At 35.1% G+C, this 17,946-nt stretch overlaps 1 protein-coding gene across 1 annotated transcript in view; it reads left to right on the forward strand.

The window, feature by feature from the left end:
* Positions 1 to 1,180: 1,180 nt before the first annotated feature.
* Positions 1,181 to 17,946, forward strand: part of LOC119869228 (armadillo repeat-containing protein 4-like) — a 108,890-nt gene continuing 92,124 nt past the window's right edge. The window contains exons 1-2 of the mRNA XM_038589045.1: positions 1,181 to 1,326; positions 12,255 to 12,317. Of these exons, the coding sequence (XP_038444973.1) occupies positions 1,181 to 1,326; positions 12,255 to 12,317 (209 nt within the window). The remainder of the gene's footprint in view (positions 1,327 to 12,254; positions 12,318 to 17,946) is intronic.

Raw genomic sequence — 17,946 nt, forward strand, 5'->3', positions numbered from 1 at the left:
ATGAATAATAAATAAGTCTTTAAAAAAAGTTTATAAAAAATGTTTTTAAAAAGTTAAGATCTGACCGTAGAAAATAAATCATGGATATTTATTAAGTTTTAAGCTTCTATGCTTTTTATTTGGATTTTTACAGTCTTTTAATAGAAAATTACATTTTGCAAACTGCAAGTGTTTTTTGCATGTTGGTGTATTTCAATACCTGAAAGCCAGATTACTTCCAGATGAATTTTGTACATTTCAAGTAGATATTAAGTCAACAAGAAGAGAAAATCAGCACAAAAAATCTACTTTTTCACGAACTTTGTATGTCAGAATGCTGTTCCATTTTAGCTCTGGGCAAGGGCATAATTATATGAAATAATTCATATTGAGTTTCAAAAGCAGTCATCTGAAGTACTGAAAAAAGCCAATAGAGTTTTATGAAATCATTGGTTTCTCAAAAATTTTTGATTCAGTAGCCAAAGTTATTATTAAGATGTTTCTGATTCTTATTTAAAAGGGAGAGAACTGCTTATGCATTCTATTGACCAAAGTTCATAAAATGTGCTATGAGTATATGTTTATCTGCTATGGACCTAAGCCTAGCCACAGCCACAGCCACAGACAAATCACTAAAACATAAACTGCTAGTCATTAAAATAATGAATTATATCAGACTCACATGCGGGAGAGGTATTTGTTGTCATTTCCTTACCATTTACCTTGAAAGCTCAAAGATGCAATAAATCCTACAAATCTAGCAAGAACAGCCATGCCTGAAATATGATGCAAAGAGCAATGCTGTTTGGATTCTTACCAAGTTCAAAACACTGTTTTTGAAACCACCTTAGTTGCGTTTATAAAAACATTTGGGAAAACCATATTTAAGAGTACAAAAGGATCCATCAACCCTTGTTGCACAAGGAAGGACAATTTGTCTTTATCTATGAGGCCTTCTCAGAGAATGTGACAGTTTTGAACTCTTTTGCTCTTTTAAATGTTCTCTTTCCTTCTTTCTTTCTTTTTTTTCAATACTCATTAATTTCCCTCACAACTCTTGTGATTTTCTGTTTTCTTATAGGTACTCCTGTACATTGCTTCCCTGAAAGATCAGGTTCAAGTAGGATCCTGTTCATTCTGCTTTCATCCTCACAATCTCTCATGTATAGCTATGACTTCAGTTACCAAATATATGACCACTATGTCTAAACTGCATCTCTATCTGAGCTTTAGACACGACTCTAAATCCAAAACTGGTCGCCAATCAGCACATGAAAAATACCATGGGAACCTCAGTGTCCACCCAACTGTAAACCGAATTCACCATCCATTCCATAAGAAAAGTTGGTGGGTTGTCTACCCTGAGCTTGGACTGTGTAGGTACTATAATGATGAACAAGTTGATTTCATTCCTCTCCTAGTCAAGTTCCTTCTTCCTTCACTAGTACTGTACCTATATCCCCATGTCAGTAAGTGGTGGTACCATTATCTATCTAGTTGCCAAAGTCAGAAACCTAAATATGCTATGATTATCAAAGCAACATACTGTACATCTTACACTCAAATAATGTGACACATCAAATTTATTCAATTAAAAAAAAGAATCCTAAAATTATCCATCACTACTCTTCTCTTTAGAACTCATGTTTAATCATTCACCGGGTTTTATTCATCTTCCCCTTTATATCTCTTTAATCTGTCCAATTTCTTTATTTTTATTTTATATTCCACTGGCTTAGTTTAGCCACCTTCACTCTGGCCTACAATGATCCCTTAACATGATCCTCTGTCTCATGTTATACTTAAAAACTTGTAACTTTCAGTCAACTTTCAAACAAAAAGTAAATGATTAGCATGATGCAAAGGCCTGAATTGTAATTGCTATTTACATATCAATGCCACACCCTCCAAGCTTCTAATTGCAGGGAGAGTTTAAAGTGAGTTATTCCCCATTTAGGGGCCCACTTGTTCTAACTTAAATGCAAATTAAATAGCATGATTAATTTGATGCAAAAGTAAACATAGAAACAAGGAATTCATCTGTAGATGAGACAGATACTAGACAGTTGACTTTAATTTTCTATTGTATTTCATTTTAAATTGTTATTAATCGAACCCACTGCTACATGAACATTTACCCAGTACTTATTACATTAAGTACTTTACACATATTAATTAACACAGTCATCACAACAATCCAAGAGATAGGTATCATTCCCATCCATTTTTATATGTTGTAACCAAAGACATCAAGTAGTTTAATAATTTGCCAAAGGAAAAATAGTGGTAAGTGATAAGACTGGCATCAAGCAATGGTTCAGAGATCTACGCTTTTTAAAAAGATTTATTATTTATTTTATTGAGGGGGAGAGGAAGAGGAGAGAGAGGGGAGAGAGAATCTCATAGCAGACTGCATGCTGACTGCGGGAAGCTGATGCAGGGCTCCATCTCAGGACCCTGCGATCATACCGGACAGAACTCGAAACACAAGAATCAGATGCTTAATGACTGAGCCACCCAGGCGCCCCAATAAAAGGGGATTGTGAAAGGTAATTAAACAAGAACTTTATTTTGTTAATGATACGTATTTATCATATAGAATATAGAAACATATAAAGACAGAAAAAAGAAGTGATCCCAAATCCTGTCTTCAGGAAATAATGATCATTGATAATTAATGTAAATGATTCTGGGACATTTCTTTATGCCTAAAGCTAAACAGGATGGCCAGACAGAGAAAAAATGAATGCATAGATGATAAACAGATAAGAGAAGGTTTATACAGTATCTACTGATTCATATATGAAAGAGGATAACTCATTCTCTTGATTTGTTTTATTTTTATCGATATAGTTGTTGTTAAAGCTTTCTCATTAGTAGTTATCGAAAAATAGTATGATTCTCCAATGATAACTCCATTATTCCTTAGTTAGCATTTAAAGAAACTCAATGGGTTCTCTACTGATACATTTATGCCATACTTTTGTTGTTGTATTATTTTTCATGGAATGAGACATAGAAGAGACAGAGAGGCAGCACACAGGAGAAGAGCAAAAAGAAGCAGGACTTCATTGCCGGAAGCTTGACATGGGACCCAAATCCCAGGACTCCAGGATAGCGCCCGGCCAAAGGAGGACTAAACCGCTGAGCCACCCAGGGATCCTAGTTGCTGTTTTAAAATACTTTAATTCTTGATTGACTTTCTGTAATTGGCCAAATTTTTCAGAGATCTAGTACATTTACCGATCCTTGATGATTGAGAATGTGCTACGTACCTACACTTAAGAAGAACAACTGGGGACTGGATGGAAATTCTTGGTAGGAAGTATTTTTTTTCTACTCTCACAATTGTTAATCTGTGGCTTTGATCCTTTAATTAATGTTTTTTGACCGTTAAAGAAAGTGCCTCGTGAGGAAATATGAAGGCATTTGTCATCATGGTTTGTTCTTTGACCTAAGGATAGTATTTGTTTTTCGTCTGACTTTAGATACAAGTAGATTTATCAGGACGCCATTACTGTAGGGCACTCTGTATCAATATTACTAAGGTATTGTTGGGTCTTGTGTCAAGAATACATACAAATTTTTTCTATTGTTCACCTCTTAATTAAGATCTCATATTACACGGTTAGCCTCTTATAAGAATATCCATATGTTAAGTTGGGTCTACCTTGGGTCTCTATATTACCAATTTCATATTTTTGTAATTTAATAACTTATTTAATCATTCTACGATTTTCCTTATATACCACATTGCCTGATGGTCGGTTTTTTTGGATTGTGTCTTCCACAACTTTTTTGCATATTCCGAGACTTTAAGTTTCACTAATTTTTTATTCTCCTTCTGAGCTCTGGAAACTAGTTGTAAACAATCTTAAGTTGGTCCTTATAACGCTTTTTGTAAAATTTTATGTATTGATTCTGTGGTCCTTTATTTTCGGGCTCCCGGTGCATGGAGCCTGCTTCTCCCTCTGCCTATGTCTCTGCCTCTCTCTCTCTCTCTGACTATCATAAATGAATAAAAAATTAAAAAAAAAAAGATTTGTAGTCTTTGCTAGTTTTTGTTGTTACTTAGAAAGCTTTGCATTCTTGTTTTATTCTAGTCATTGTCCTGTACCTGTACATTTTTCTACTGCCCTCTTTTTCCTTTCTGTTATGTCATATTTTGCTGCTTAGTTCCTCAGTTTTTACTGGTTATCTTTTAACTCCTATCTATTCTCTATATAATAGTCAATAAGTGTATTCTGTTTTTTCTTTCCCTCTTTCTTTTCCTTCCCCTTACCTTTTTTTTTTTTTAAAGTAGGCTCATGACCCTGAGATCAAGATCTGAGCTTAATTCAAGAGTCAGATGATTAACTGGCTAAGCCACACAGGTGCCCCTTTACCTCCCATTTTTAGTGCATTATTTCTACTTTGTCAAAACATATAATATTTGAACATTATTGTGTTCTTGTTTAGTCATATATATGTGTATATACACACACGTGTACACACACTAATCAGTTTTTGCTGAAGTTTTTATCATATTTTAATTGTTTGGAATTCATCCTGTAGTAAAATCTTCATAAAGGATTCATGGGTGCAGAATTCCATAAGGTTTCAAATGTTTTACTTTTTTCTAATTTTTAGAGATATGATTGACAGTTTTAAAATTGTGTATATTTAAGGTATACAACGTTGTGTTTGATATAATGTACCTTGTGTAATAATTCCACAATCAAGCTAATTAGTGTATTACCTCACACAGTTATTCATTTATTTGGGTGTATGATAAGAACACTCAAGATATCAGTATACATTATTATTAGTCTAGTTACTGTTCTGTACCCTAGATCTCTGGAACTTAGGTACTTTAAAACTGAAACATTGTACATTTGACCCATTTCCTCCACCTAGCCCTGGTGACCACCATTACATTCTGTTTCTCTAAGTTCAACTTTGTAAAAAAGTTTTTTAGTTCCAGTATAGTTGACCTAGAGTGTTATATTAGTTTCAGGTGTACAATATAGTGATTCAACACTTCTATACATTATTCAATGCTCATCACATAAGTGTACTCTTTAATCCACATTACCTATTTTACCCATCCCCCCTTCCACTTCCTCTCTGGTAACCATCTATTATTCCCTATGGGTAAGAGTCTGTTTCTTGGTTTGTCTCTCTTTTTTTACCCTTTGTTCATTTGTTTCTGAAATTCCACATATGAGTGAAATCATATGGTATTTTTATTTCTCTTATTTTGCTTAGCATTATTCCCTTTAACTCCATCCATGTTGTTGCAAATGGCAAGATTTCATTCTTTTTATGTCTGAATAGTATTCCATTGTACATATATACCACATCTCTTCCATTTATCTATCAATGGACATCCACGTTCAACTTTTTTAGATTCCACATATAAGTGATATCATGCAATATTTGTCTTTCTGTGTCAGGCTTATTTCACTTAGCATAATGTCTTCCAAATCCATCCATATCACAAATAGCAGTATTTCTTTTTTAAGGCCAAATAACATTCCATTATTTATATATATACTCACAATTTCTACTCATCTACTGATGGACACCTAGGTTGTTTCCATATCCTGACTATTATGAATAATGCTGTAATGAATGTGAGAGTGCAAGTATCTCTTTGAGATACTGAATTTCCTTCCTTTGCATATATACCCAAAAGTTGGATTGCTGGATCATACAATAGTTTATTTTTCATTTTGGGGGGAACCTTTATATTGTTTTCCATAATTACTGTACCAACTTACATTCCCACCAACATCGTGCAAGGGTTGTCTTTTCTCCACATCCTTGCAAACATTTTTTATCTCCTGTCTTTTGGGGAATAGATTTTTTAAGGAGTGAGGCAATAGTTCATTATAGCTTTGATATGCATTTTCCTGATGATTAGTGATGTTGAGCTGGTTTTATATACCTGTTGTCCATTTGTAGGTCTTTTCTGAAGAAATGTCTGTTCCTTTGCCCATTTTTTAAATAAAGGTGTTTGTTTGATTGCTACTGACTTATATGAACTCCTTATATATTTTGATTTTTAACTCCTCAGTTTATGGTTCACAAATATTTTCTCCTATTCCATAGATTGCCTCTTTGTGTAACTATTTCCTTTGCTGTGCAGACACACATGTGAATACCCACTGAAGCTATTTTCCTATGAATACTCAGAGGACAGCCTTGCTAGATATAAAATCTTTTATTCCCACTTTATTCACTGAAGTAAAAAAAAAAATGCACCATTTTTTACTTGCTTCATAGCTTTTTTTTTTTTCTTGGAAGTCTGATTCTAGTCTAATTCTTTTGTCTTTGTAAGTCATTTGATCTTTTTTTCTGGAGGCCTTGAGATTTTGAGGGAAGAGGGGTCTTTAGAAAACAATATTTTTATAGGTTTATCTCATAGTTGATTGCTAACTATTTGGTTAAACTGAAATAGAATTAATACAGGAAAGGCAGAAGGATAAATGCCTTTCCTTTCTTCGAAAAAAAGTCAAATTTCAGATATCTGAATTGTTAGGAGCCCTAGCAAACTCCAGTAGTGACAGTAAGGGCTATTTTGGGGATTTATTATGAACTCATGGGTTTTCATGATTTACTTCAGTCTCTACTGTTCTTTTATATGAAATGCCTGGCATACAGAATTCAAAACCTGCTAAAATCCTAATGTCCTAATAATGAATTATTTTTCATTACTTCAAAATAACCTTAAAATCTAAAGGTCGACTTTCAAATATAAGTGCTTACCCATAAGAGTTAAATTTCATTTTCTTTAGAAGATAAGAAAAGAAAAAAAAAAAAAGAAGATAAGAAAAGAGTGTTTCTATTAATATTCAGTAAATACCCAAGACTTTCAGAAATTTTAAGGAGCAATCTACCTAAATAATGTACTAATTTCCTGTAATTTATTCTATAAAATATTTTCCTTCCACACATTGTAAAATAAACATTTGCTGAACTGATTGTTACATGGTATAGTGTTATGTGATCATGTAATGAAAGACTCTTTTTATAAAACATGTACACAAGGATAGAATTAAAACTTACCATGGAATCTGTAACTCTAAATTTCCTGTCTTCTGTGGTTTAAACATAATTATGTTGCATTTACATAGTTTTTTCTTATTTTTACATTGGGTTTATTCTTTTTAAAAGAGGGGAAAAAGTAAAGCTACGCTTGTTTGTATACAAAAGAGATTTAATCTCTTTGTGGCTGCCCAAATATTTCTTTTACCACAGAACCAGTCTTTTGACCTTTTAGGGTTTATGCAAGACGTAAAATAGAGTATGTTTTATATATTTGTATCACTAAGAACATTTTTCCTGCTTTTCACGTTTTCTTTTTTGTTGTTTCTCATCTACATACTTTTAAAAGCACATGGATTTGCCTGATAACAAATGACAAATGCAAAGTAATTACGTGAATAATTTCATCTTCTGAATCTTCATTTTCTCATTTTAAAACAAGCTGTAGGGATTTTTGATTTGAAGATGATGTGGATTCTATTTATTCATATTATATATTTTATCCAGTTGTGATGTGTGCTTAGTTTAACACTGAATTAAATGAGCTGTTCAGTACCATTTCTTGTGATAGAAAGAATATATATCTGTGTATGGAAATTAAAACGCATTTTCAAACATTTATTTTGAGGAATGTAATATGTATAAAGGAAAGTACATGATGCAAATGTACATATTTGTAATGTACTGAAAAGGGAAGACTCCTATAACTGCAACCCAAGCCAAGAATATTGTCATTACCCTAAAAACTCCCTGGCTATTCCTCCTTACCGCAAGGTATCCACTGCCACCTCTCTTCACTCCGGGGAGCTCCCTTCTCTTGCCTTTTATGGCATTTCATATCTTGCTTTTGTTTTCATAATTCTTGAGAATGCCTCCTTGTATAGCTCAGTCCTGTCTCTACTTGGAAACAAATGGAAGCATAGTATGTATTTGTTTTGTCTGACTTTTTTTGTTCAAAATAATAGGTTATTTTAACACTTAATAAATGTTGTTAGGAACCTATCTAGTCAATTTGGGAGAGTGGAAATCCTAATAATATTGAGACTGCCAATCCACTAATATGGCATATGTCTCCATTTATTTAGGTCTTCTTTAATTTCAGTGACTGTTTAATATAGTTGTATATATTCAAGTATATCTTTGAGTATTCTTACAACCTTGTTAACTTTATTCTTTCTAATAAATTTTTATAGATTTTTTAAGGGTTTTTTACATATAGAATTATGTTATCTGCAAATAATGAGAATTTACTCTTTTCCCCCAATCTTTATGCTTTTTATTTCTTTTCCTTTGTTGAACAGGCCAGGACCTCTGTTACAGTGAGGTGAGCACATACATCTGTGTGCTGTCCTGAACTTGGGGAGAAAACATTCCATTTCTTACTGTTATGTATGCTACTAGTTGTAGGTTTTTTGTGGATGCCCTTTATCAGATTGAGGAAGTTCATTTATTCCCAGTTTGTTTTGGAGTTTGTTTTTTAAATCATAAATAGGTTTTGAATTTTGTAAAATGCTTTTTCTACAGCTTTTGAGAGTATCAGATAAATTTTCTTTGTTCTATTAACAACAAGGTGAATTTCATGAATTGATTTTTGAAGGTTGAGTCAAAGATTGAGTCAACCTTCCATTTTTTGGGTAAAATCACTGAGCATGTTATATTACCCTTTTCATTTATTCTTGGATTTTATTAGCTGGTGTTTCATATTCTATGTTTATATTGATGAGGTATGTTGGTTTATATTCTTCTTGTAATATTTTTGTCGAGTTTTAGCATATGGATTATGCTGGCCCTATAAACAAGTCAAAAGATCATCTTTCCTTTCTGTTTTCAAATAGAATTTGTGTAGGATTATATCTTAAATGTTTGATAGAATTCACCAGCAAAACCATCTGGACTTGGAGTTCTTTGTGGAAAGGACTTTTGTTGATGATGATTTATTTGTATCTGATGGTGTTAAAGGTAATTATGTGTCTTTAATAAATATGGTACTGTTTAGATTTTCCATGTCTTTTTGGACCAATTATGTCATTTGTTTCTCTCAATATATTTGTTTTCATTTAAGTTCAGTTAATTGGCACAAAGTTATTTATAATGTCCTTGTATTATTATTTTTATCGTTTTATCACTTGTACGTTCTGTAATGATAGTAATATGTGTTCTCTCTCTTTTTGTGTCTCTTTTTTTATCAGTCCCTGATGCAGCTCAAGGACCATTTTTAATAACATGTGAGTTAAAAATGGTTTTTACATGTTAAATATTTACAAAACAAAGACTATGCAACAGAGATCATATGCTGCCTCCAAAGCCTACAATACTCACTGTTGTCTCCTTTCATAAGAAGTTTGTCAACTGTTACTTTAGTGGATTATCAGTATTATTCATCTTCTTTTTATTATTTTATTTTACTCATCTCAGGTTTAAGTTTTTGCTTTTTCTGCTCTCTTGAAGTAAAAGCTGTGATAGTTTACATTACAGGTCCATTCTTTGCCACTGTGGGCATTTAAAGCTATTATATATTTCCCTCTCAGTACCATTTTAGCACATCCCACAAATACGGTTTCTTTTTGTTTGATTCAAAATATTTCCTGAATTTCTTTGTGACTTCCCTTTGGCCCAAGGGTTATTTACAGGTGTTGCTTAATTTCCAAAAATTTGAGTATTTTCCAGAAACCATATCATGCTTGATTTGTAATTTAAGACCATGTCAGAGATGATATTCACTGAGATTTTAACTTTTCCACATTTAGCTTTATGGTCTGGCCATGTGGTCCATTTTTGTAAATATTCTCTTTGCATGGGATTTTGCATGTGCATTCTGCAGTTGTAGTGTTTTTAAAATGTTGATTAGGTCATGTTGGTTAAGTGTGTTGTTCAGTCTTCTGTATCTTTACAATTTTTTTTCCTATTCTATTACCCCTGAGAAAGAGGTGCTAAAATTGTTCACTACAGTTATAAATTTGTTTCTAGTTTTCTGTCAGTATTTGTAATTTCTTCCATTGACAATAAGAAACTGATTCCCATCTATACTTATCAGACTTCCCTCCCTGTATATAACCTGTCCTCCATGTTCACCCCTATCCTGTCCCCTTTGCAGATGCTGTTCTCATTCTGCTTTGGCTCTGATTCAACATGCCAGAATGCCCAGGTGCCTGCATGCTATGCTGTCTTTATCCTATTCAAGCTCTGGTACCCCATGCTGGACCACCTTTCCCTTTCACTCTTCATACTGCTTAGTCTCTTATTTCCCAAGCCAGACTTCGCACCCTGTTCAGGCTCATCATTACACAACAGGCTGATTCTCGAGGGGCTCTCTTTTTGCAAGGGTTCCACCTCCCCACTTGAGTTGTACTCCTAGGGGCTGCTCTGATTTAGAACTGGATACCACATTCCTGCTTTATCCTGCATGTAGAGATTCCTTCTTCATCTTCTTGGGCTTTAATACCCCATGCAGGGCCACTAAAGCACTTTACCTTCTACTGTGGTCCCTACATTGTTCTCCCACACATAATGATTTTGGGGCTGAATTATTCCGGGGGCACAGGGAAGGGGCTGTATCATTATTTTTGAAAGATATTTTTACTTGGTTTAGAAGTCTAGATGAACAGCATTTTTATTCCAGCACATTATAAATGCCATTTTCTTGTCTTTTTGTTTTCATTGTTTATTGTGAGAAGTCAGATTTTGTTTTTATTTTAATTCCCTATACCCGATGTGTCTTTTCTTTAGCTGGCTTTAAGACCTGCTTCTTAGCTTTGGATTTCAGCAGTTTGATTATGAAATGCTTAAGGTGTAGTTTTCTTTGTATTTTTTTCTGTTTAGGGTTCACTGAGCTTCTCAGACCTATGGATTAATGTCTTCCATCAATTTTAGAAAGACTTCAGTCATTGTCTTTGCATATATTCTTTGGTCTCATTCTCTCTTTCCCTGAAATTCCAATTTGCACATGCTGTTTTATTTAATAATATTCCACAGACATTGAACTCTTATTTTTTCATTTTTTCTCCTTATGTTTCAGTTTGGATGCCTTTTCTTTAAATTCATATATTCCTTTCTCTACTAATTTCAGTTTGTTGTTAAGCCCATCTAATAAATTCTTCCTTTCTCATACTGCAGTTTTCAAGTCTAGCTTTTCCACTTGGTCTTTTTTACAATAGTTTTCGTGTCTCTGGTTGCAGAATTTTCTTTCTTTTGAAACCAATTATAAACATTTTTGAAAAATACATAATCTAAGTCAAATTATATAAATGCCTCTTAATCAGGCAACAACAAATTATTTTATACAATTAAAGGGTATCCAATTGGCAGATTATTGTTCAGTCTTTAGAGCTCCTACCCATACTATTAAAAACAAACAATTAGGAGCACCTAGGTGGCTCAGTGGGTTAAATGTCTGACTCTTGATTTCACTTCAGGTCATGATCTCAGGGTTATGAGGCTGAGCCCCATGTTGGGCTTCTCACTGGGTATGGAGCCTACTTAAGATTCTCTCTCTCCCTCTTTCTCTGCTCGTACCCCTGCTCTCTCCTTCTCTAAAAAAAAAAGAAAAGAAAAGAAAAGAAAAGAAAAGAACAAGAATCGTGCAAGTATGGACAGATAAATGGAATAAATTAGATAGGCTAAATAAATATATCTATATATAACTATATAACTACATATCAAAATTTAGGATATTATGACTGATATGAGGTTACATGTCATTGTGGTTTCGACTTGCATCTCTCTGGTGGTAGGTGATGTTGAAAATCTTTTCATGTGTCTCTTGGCCATCCGGATATCTTTGGAAATATCCTTTTTCAGGTACTGTGCCTATTTTTAATCAGATTATTTGTGGGCTTCAGTGTTGAATTGTATTCTTTTTTTTTTAATTTTTTTTTATTTATTTATGATAGTCACAGAGAGAGGGAGAGAAAGAGAGACAGGCAGAGGGAGAAGCAGGCTCCATGCACCGGGAGCCCGATGCGGGATTCGATCCCGGATCTCCAGGATCGCGCCCTGGGCCAAAGGCAGGCGCCAAACCGCTGCGCCACCCAGGGATCCCTGAATTGTATTCTTTAAATATTTTGTTATTAATCCCTTATCAGACGTGGTTTTTTCTTATTTAGTAGGTTGTCTTTTTATTTTATTGATAGTTCCCTTTGTTGTACAAAAGCTTTTTAGTTTGATGTAGTTGCAATATTCAGTTTTGCTTTTATGTCCATTGCCTGAGGAAACAGATCCACCATACTTAATATTTTTTTAAATTTTAGTATACTATCACAGAATGACCATAAAAAAGCTGGATCTCCACTTCCTTCTTATAGACAATTCAGGTAATTAACATATTTAAGTATAAGCAAAGTATATATTTTTTTAAGATTTTTATTTATTTATTCATGAGAATACACAGAGAGGAGAGAGAGAGGCAGAGACACAGGCAGAGAGAGAAGCAGGCTCCATTCTGAGAGCCCGATGTGGGACTCGATCCAGGGTCTCCAGGATCACACCCTGGGCTGCAGGCGGCACTAAACCACTGAGCCACCAGGGCTGCCCAGCAAAGTATATTATAAGAGAACAAAAGAAATATTCAAGTTTTACTATCTGGGGGTGTGGATGGCTATTCTAAGCATAAGTAAAAGATCAAAATCATAAAGAAAATAATTGATAGATCTAATTACACAGGATTTTAAATACTGAGGAAGAATGAAAATGAAAGAGAAGAAAAATTTCCTCTTCCACTGGAAATAACCAGTATAGTAACTTCTTACTCAACAAATTAGTGGTTAAAGGGAATAGATTAAACTTACTCTGCTTTTCTGTAGGATAACTGAGCCCCTAGGTGATGAGAGGAAGCTCTCTTTATTAAAGAATTCAGTCAATGAATGTAGTGGTTTTTTTAATTTTGTTTACTCTAACTCCCAATAAAATAATTATTTTAGGCAAGGATAATTAATAGATGCTAAAACTTTAAGGTAGGGAAGATGTTGTTAGGATAGGACCTTCTTGAAATTTTAGCTGCGAATTATATTATTTCTCTAATTCACTTACAAATGGTTTAGAAAAAATAAACACACATTGATACTGATAGATGACACTGGTAATGAGGTTTTGAAAGTTGTGTGTTATTCATGTTTATTTACCATTAAAAACTAAGTATGTTTGAAATATTCCATAATGAAGGAGAAAAAGAATTAAGGTGAAAAATTAAAGTTTTTGCATGTAGAGACAAAATTAAGATAGTTGCTGTTGCTGGTGGCTGGTAGTCTTATGATCTGTGTATGTGGAATCAAATTGACATAACTTTTATGGAGAATAGTCTGCTATTGTGTATTAAAAATTAAAATATACAAAATCTTTACTGAGCAATTCCATTTCTCAGTATGTGTCCTTAGAAAATAATCAGTGCATTGCAAAAGAATGCAAGGATGGCCTTTGCGATGTTATTTTTATTATTTTGCAAAACCAGAAAGAACCTAATTTCAATTAATAAAGGATCAGTTAACTATATTATGGTACATCAATATAGCAATACTTGTCATTAAAATGATTACTATGAATCTACGTTCATTTGCATTCATTGACACAGAAGCTCCATTACATATATTGAATTAAAAAGGCAGATTATAAAACAGAAGGGGTAGTGAATGGAATGGGTGTCTTGTCATTGTGGTAACCATAAGTATTAATATTTGTGTTGGTCCATTTTGCTCTCTCTTTTGGGCAAGCCATGCCTCAGCTGCTTTTCACACACTCATCTAAATCATGCTCTTTTTTTTTTCCAGGGAAGAAAGAAAAAATAAATTATGTTTTATTTGCATATCCAACCAACATACCACATATCATACAGAGTTGGTTAGGCACTCTACTTCTGCTTTCTCATTGGGTAATAAAAGTGTTGGAGTATATGTTCTCTAGGATCCAATATTAATATTGTATGCATGTAACAACTACTGAGTAACTTTCATTTAGTGTTTACTGAAAATGACTAGTTCTTCATGCCAGGGACTGCACTAGGTACCAGAACACTGTTTTCTGTAGCCCTGTGCTAGCTTCTCTCACCCCTGCAGGGGTACTGCCGCATGTTACTGTTGCATGGACAGCCTCCTTGCACCGCCCCCCCGCCACTCGTCTATCCCACCACACTTCTCTGGTTTATTTTTTTTCCAGTCACTTTAATAGTTCATATAATGTGCCAGGTTGCTCTTTTATTCTGTGTCTTTTCCCAAAAGAATATTAGCTCCATGAGAGCAGGGATTTCAGTTTGCTTTCAAGGTGGAAATATCCCCAGTGCCTCAAAAATTACCTGGCACCTAGTGGGCACTCTCTTAATATTTACTGTAAGAATGATTTTTTTTTTCCCCTGAGAAAATGTTTCTGGGACTTTTCTAATCATATTGTTTACACAACTATAAAAGGATAGGTTATCATTCTATACTACCAGGGCCAAGAAATTCTGGGACATAACTTTCCAGAGTTTGTCATGTTCACTTTTTTTCTTCAAATTTGGTCTCCCGTAGAATCTCTAATATTTAGAGAGATAAACATAAAAACATTGAGAATCATTATAAAAAAGTAAAATTCTTTTCTAATTGTAGCTTTTCATAGGTGACCATTTAATTCTTTTTTTTTAAGGTTTTATTTATTTATTCATGAGAGATAGAGGCAGAGACACAGGCAGAGGGAGAAGTAGGCTCCCTGCGAGGAACCAATATGGGACTCGATCCCAGGACTCTGGGGTCACTATCTGAGCCAAAGGCAGATGCTCAAACACTGTGCCACCCAGGTGTCCCTGACCACTTAATTCTGACATCCTTTTCATGTTTCCATTTTTACTGAGTTGCCAACTTGATTTTAAAATCTATAGATTTCAGTTGCATCCTCTAACAAGGTGTAAGAATAACATGTTCTCTCAGGTCAACCACCTTTATTGTGAGCCATCACGAGATAATAATATTTACCAGTGTACTTTTCAGTGAAAATTGTGAGATTTTTAGAAATCATGTAAAATTATGGTTTCAATATAGTTCTGTTGACATTGCCAGAAAGAAACTCTACAACCTTGGCTATGCCTACTCTGTGGGCACAGACACTTCACTTTTGTTGATATACATGTCCTCAGTGGGCAGGCAAGCCAGCCAACCTTCTTAACAATCTTGGCAAATGTTACCATAACAACAACAACAAAAACCCCTAAGAAACATAACAAGCAGCTACATCATTTTTAGTTTGTTTGGGTTTGTTTAATAGTCAGAGTATGAATATGTATTCATCTTTCTAGAACTATTATTTTGCCAGCCACACAGTTTGACTTCTACGATAAAGTTGAAGATTTTGAAAACACAATTCAGTTTTGTGTTTATAATGTCAAAGAATTAATGTAAAATTCAATTGATAATCAAAATGAGAAGAGCTTACTTACTACTGAAAACGAATTCAGAACAAGCTGCTAATCAGATTTAAAAAACTATACAAAAGGAGATAAACCCATTTGCAATGGCCTGTGGGTGTAAACTAATGCTACCTATAAACCCATTGCTGTATATGCAAAAAGCGATAAAGTTCAAAGAAATTTTATGAAAACGCACCTTCGACTTTCAAATGGAAGATTATTCCAATGGTTAGATTTAGAACTTGAACAGGTACTTTGAAAGAATGAGGTTAGAAATGAATGTATTTGTGTTGGGAGAGATTTTAGATTCATGGAGCAAAGACTATCTTGTTTTGGATCTGGTATAGGGAAAGGCTCACAGTTGAGAGACTTTCTGTAGCCTGTCAGTAAACTATTGTGTCCTCTTTGTGTTCATATGGAACCCCATGCACCCATCTACTGTATTTATCATAATGGATTATAACGGTTTATCTCCCTCACTAGACTGTACTTTCCTGAAGGACAGTTAAAATCTTATTTGTAGATTCCATGTTTGTGACTTCACATCCCTGCTAAAATTTATTTGTAACCTCCAAAGCAGTACAGCACTTTTGCTGTCATTCACAGACATGCACAGAGCAGGAACAGTTTAAGTCACCTCATGCACCTGTTCAGCCGATACTGAACAGAGGGCCAGGCTCTGTCTTCTTGTTTCAGCTCTTCTACTGTAAACAAGCATCTTTTTTTACAACCTGTGTCATGCCACATGCTTCACATTTTTGTGTTTTGAGTTGGTTATGTTGCTGCTTAACATGGTCCCTAAGCAGAGGGAAAGAGCCATCTGGTCTAATGTTCCCAAGCGCAAGAAGATTATAACATGCCTTACACAGAAACTACAGGTGTTAGGAAGCTTTGCGCAGGATGAATGGCAGTGCTGCTGGCCATGGGCTGGTTCAATGTTTTTTTTTTTTTTTTTTTTAATTTTTTTTTCTTTTTTTATTTATTTATGATAGTCACAGAGAGAGAGAGAGAGGCAGAGACACAGGCAGAGGGAGAAGCAGGCTCCATGCACCGGGAGCCCGACGTGGGATTCAATTCCGGGTCTCCAGGATCGCGCCCTGGGCCAAAGGCAGGCGCCAAACCGCTGCGCCACCCAGGGATCCCGGGCTGGTTCAATGTTAATGAATCAACAATATATATTAAACAAGGTGCTTTAAACAGAAACACACATAGAACATGGTTATAGATCATTTGACAAAAATGTTCTGAACAGAGGCTCTCAGGGACAAAATTTTGTATTTCTCCCTGGGAGAACCAGGAGCAATGGTTCAGTGTTGATTAATTCCCTGTTTGCAATGACTTTATAGAACATAACTACCCCCCAAGTAATGAGAGTTGACTGTATATGTTATTTCTGTATGCTTAGCACTTAGTGTTTCGTAGATGGCACAAGAGTTTTATAAGCAAATGCCCAAATATAGGAAATTGGGAAGAATAAATCAGCTTATTGAAAATGATAACTACTGAGTTCAGGAATCAGGGTTTTAATACCACAGGGGTAATGGAAAGCCATTGGAAAGTTTCTCCGGGAATTGCAGGCATTGATTAAATGTGCGAGGTCGTGTGATGAACAGACTGAATAAACCTGGGGACCTGCTCTCAAGGAGCCACTACAGAAGCTCCAAAAGGTCCTTTAGGAAGATCAATTTCACAGGAATTATAGGATGGATAGAATTGAGAGAAATTGAAGACCCCAAACCAAGGGTGCAGCTACAATAGCCATCCTGATATGATGTGGTAAAGATCAGAATTAGGGCGCTGGCAGGTGGAAGGGGGAAGTAAGGGCACATACTTGGCGCTTTTTTTAAGATTTTATTTATTTGAGATAGAGCATATGCAGGGGGGCAGGGGGAGGGACAAAGGGGGAGGAGATCTCAGGCAGACTCACAGACACTGTGCTGAGTGTGGGTCTGACCTGGGCTCAATCTTATCACCCTGAGATCTTGACCTGAGCCAAAATCAAGAGTCAGACACTCATCCAATTGAGCCATCCAGGCGCCCTGATACTTATTGTGAAGTAAAAATCAGCAGTAAATAACTTGATACAGAGAATGAGGGAGTTGGGAGGGCCAGTTAAATCCTATAGTCTGCTACCGCCTGACTTTGTTAGTTCCTGTGCTTGCAAATGTGTGTCAATCACGTTTCCCCTCATCTAAGGTTATTACTCTGTGCTGTGCTGAGTCTTCTTTTTTTTTTTAATTTATGATAGTCATACAGAGAGAGAGAGAGAGGCAGAGACACAGGCAGAGGGAGAAGCAGGCTCCATGCACCGGGAGCCTGACGTGGGATTTGATCCCGGGTCTCCAGAATTGCACCCTGGGCCAAAGGCAGGTGCCAAACCGCTGCACCACCCAGGGATCCCCTGTGCTGAGTCTTCTAAGGCACCAGTGATGAAGCCACAATCCTCATCTGTTACAACTAAGCAGCTAATGAATTAATTGCCTAAGGTTTTGGGTGATGATTGGGGACAATAGATGTAGTTTTATAATTAATAGTGAATTTTTATAGCTAATTGTGAAATTTTGTCAGAGGGG

The sequence above is a fragment of the Canis lupus genome, unplaced genomic scaffold, assembly GCF_011100685.1.
Source record: "Canis lupus familiaris isolate Mischka breed German Shepherd unplaced genomic scaffold, alternate assembly UU_Cfam_GSD_1.0 chrUn_S1598H1788, whole genome shotgun sequence".
Taxonomy (NCBI): domain Eukaryota; kingdom Metazoa; phylum Chordata; class Mammalia; order Carnivora; family Canidae; genus Canis; species Canis lupus.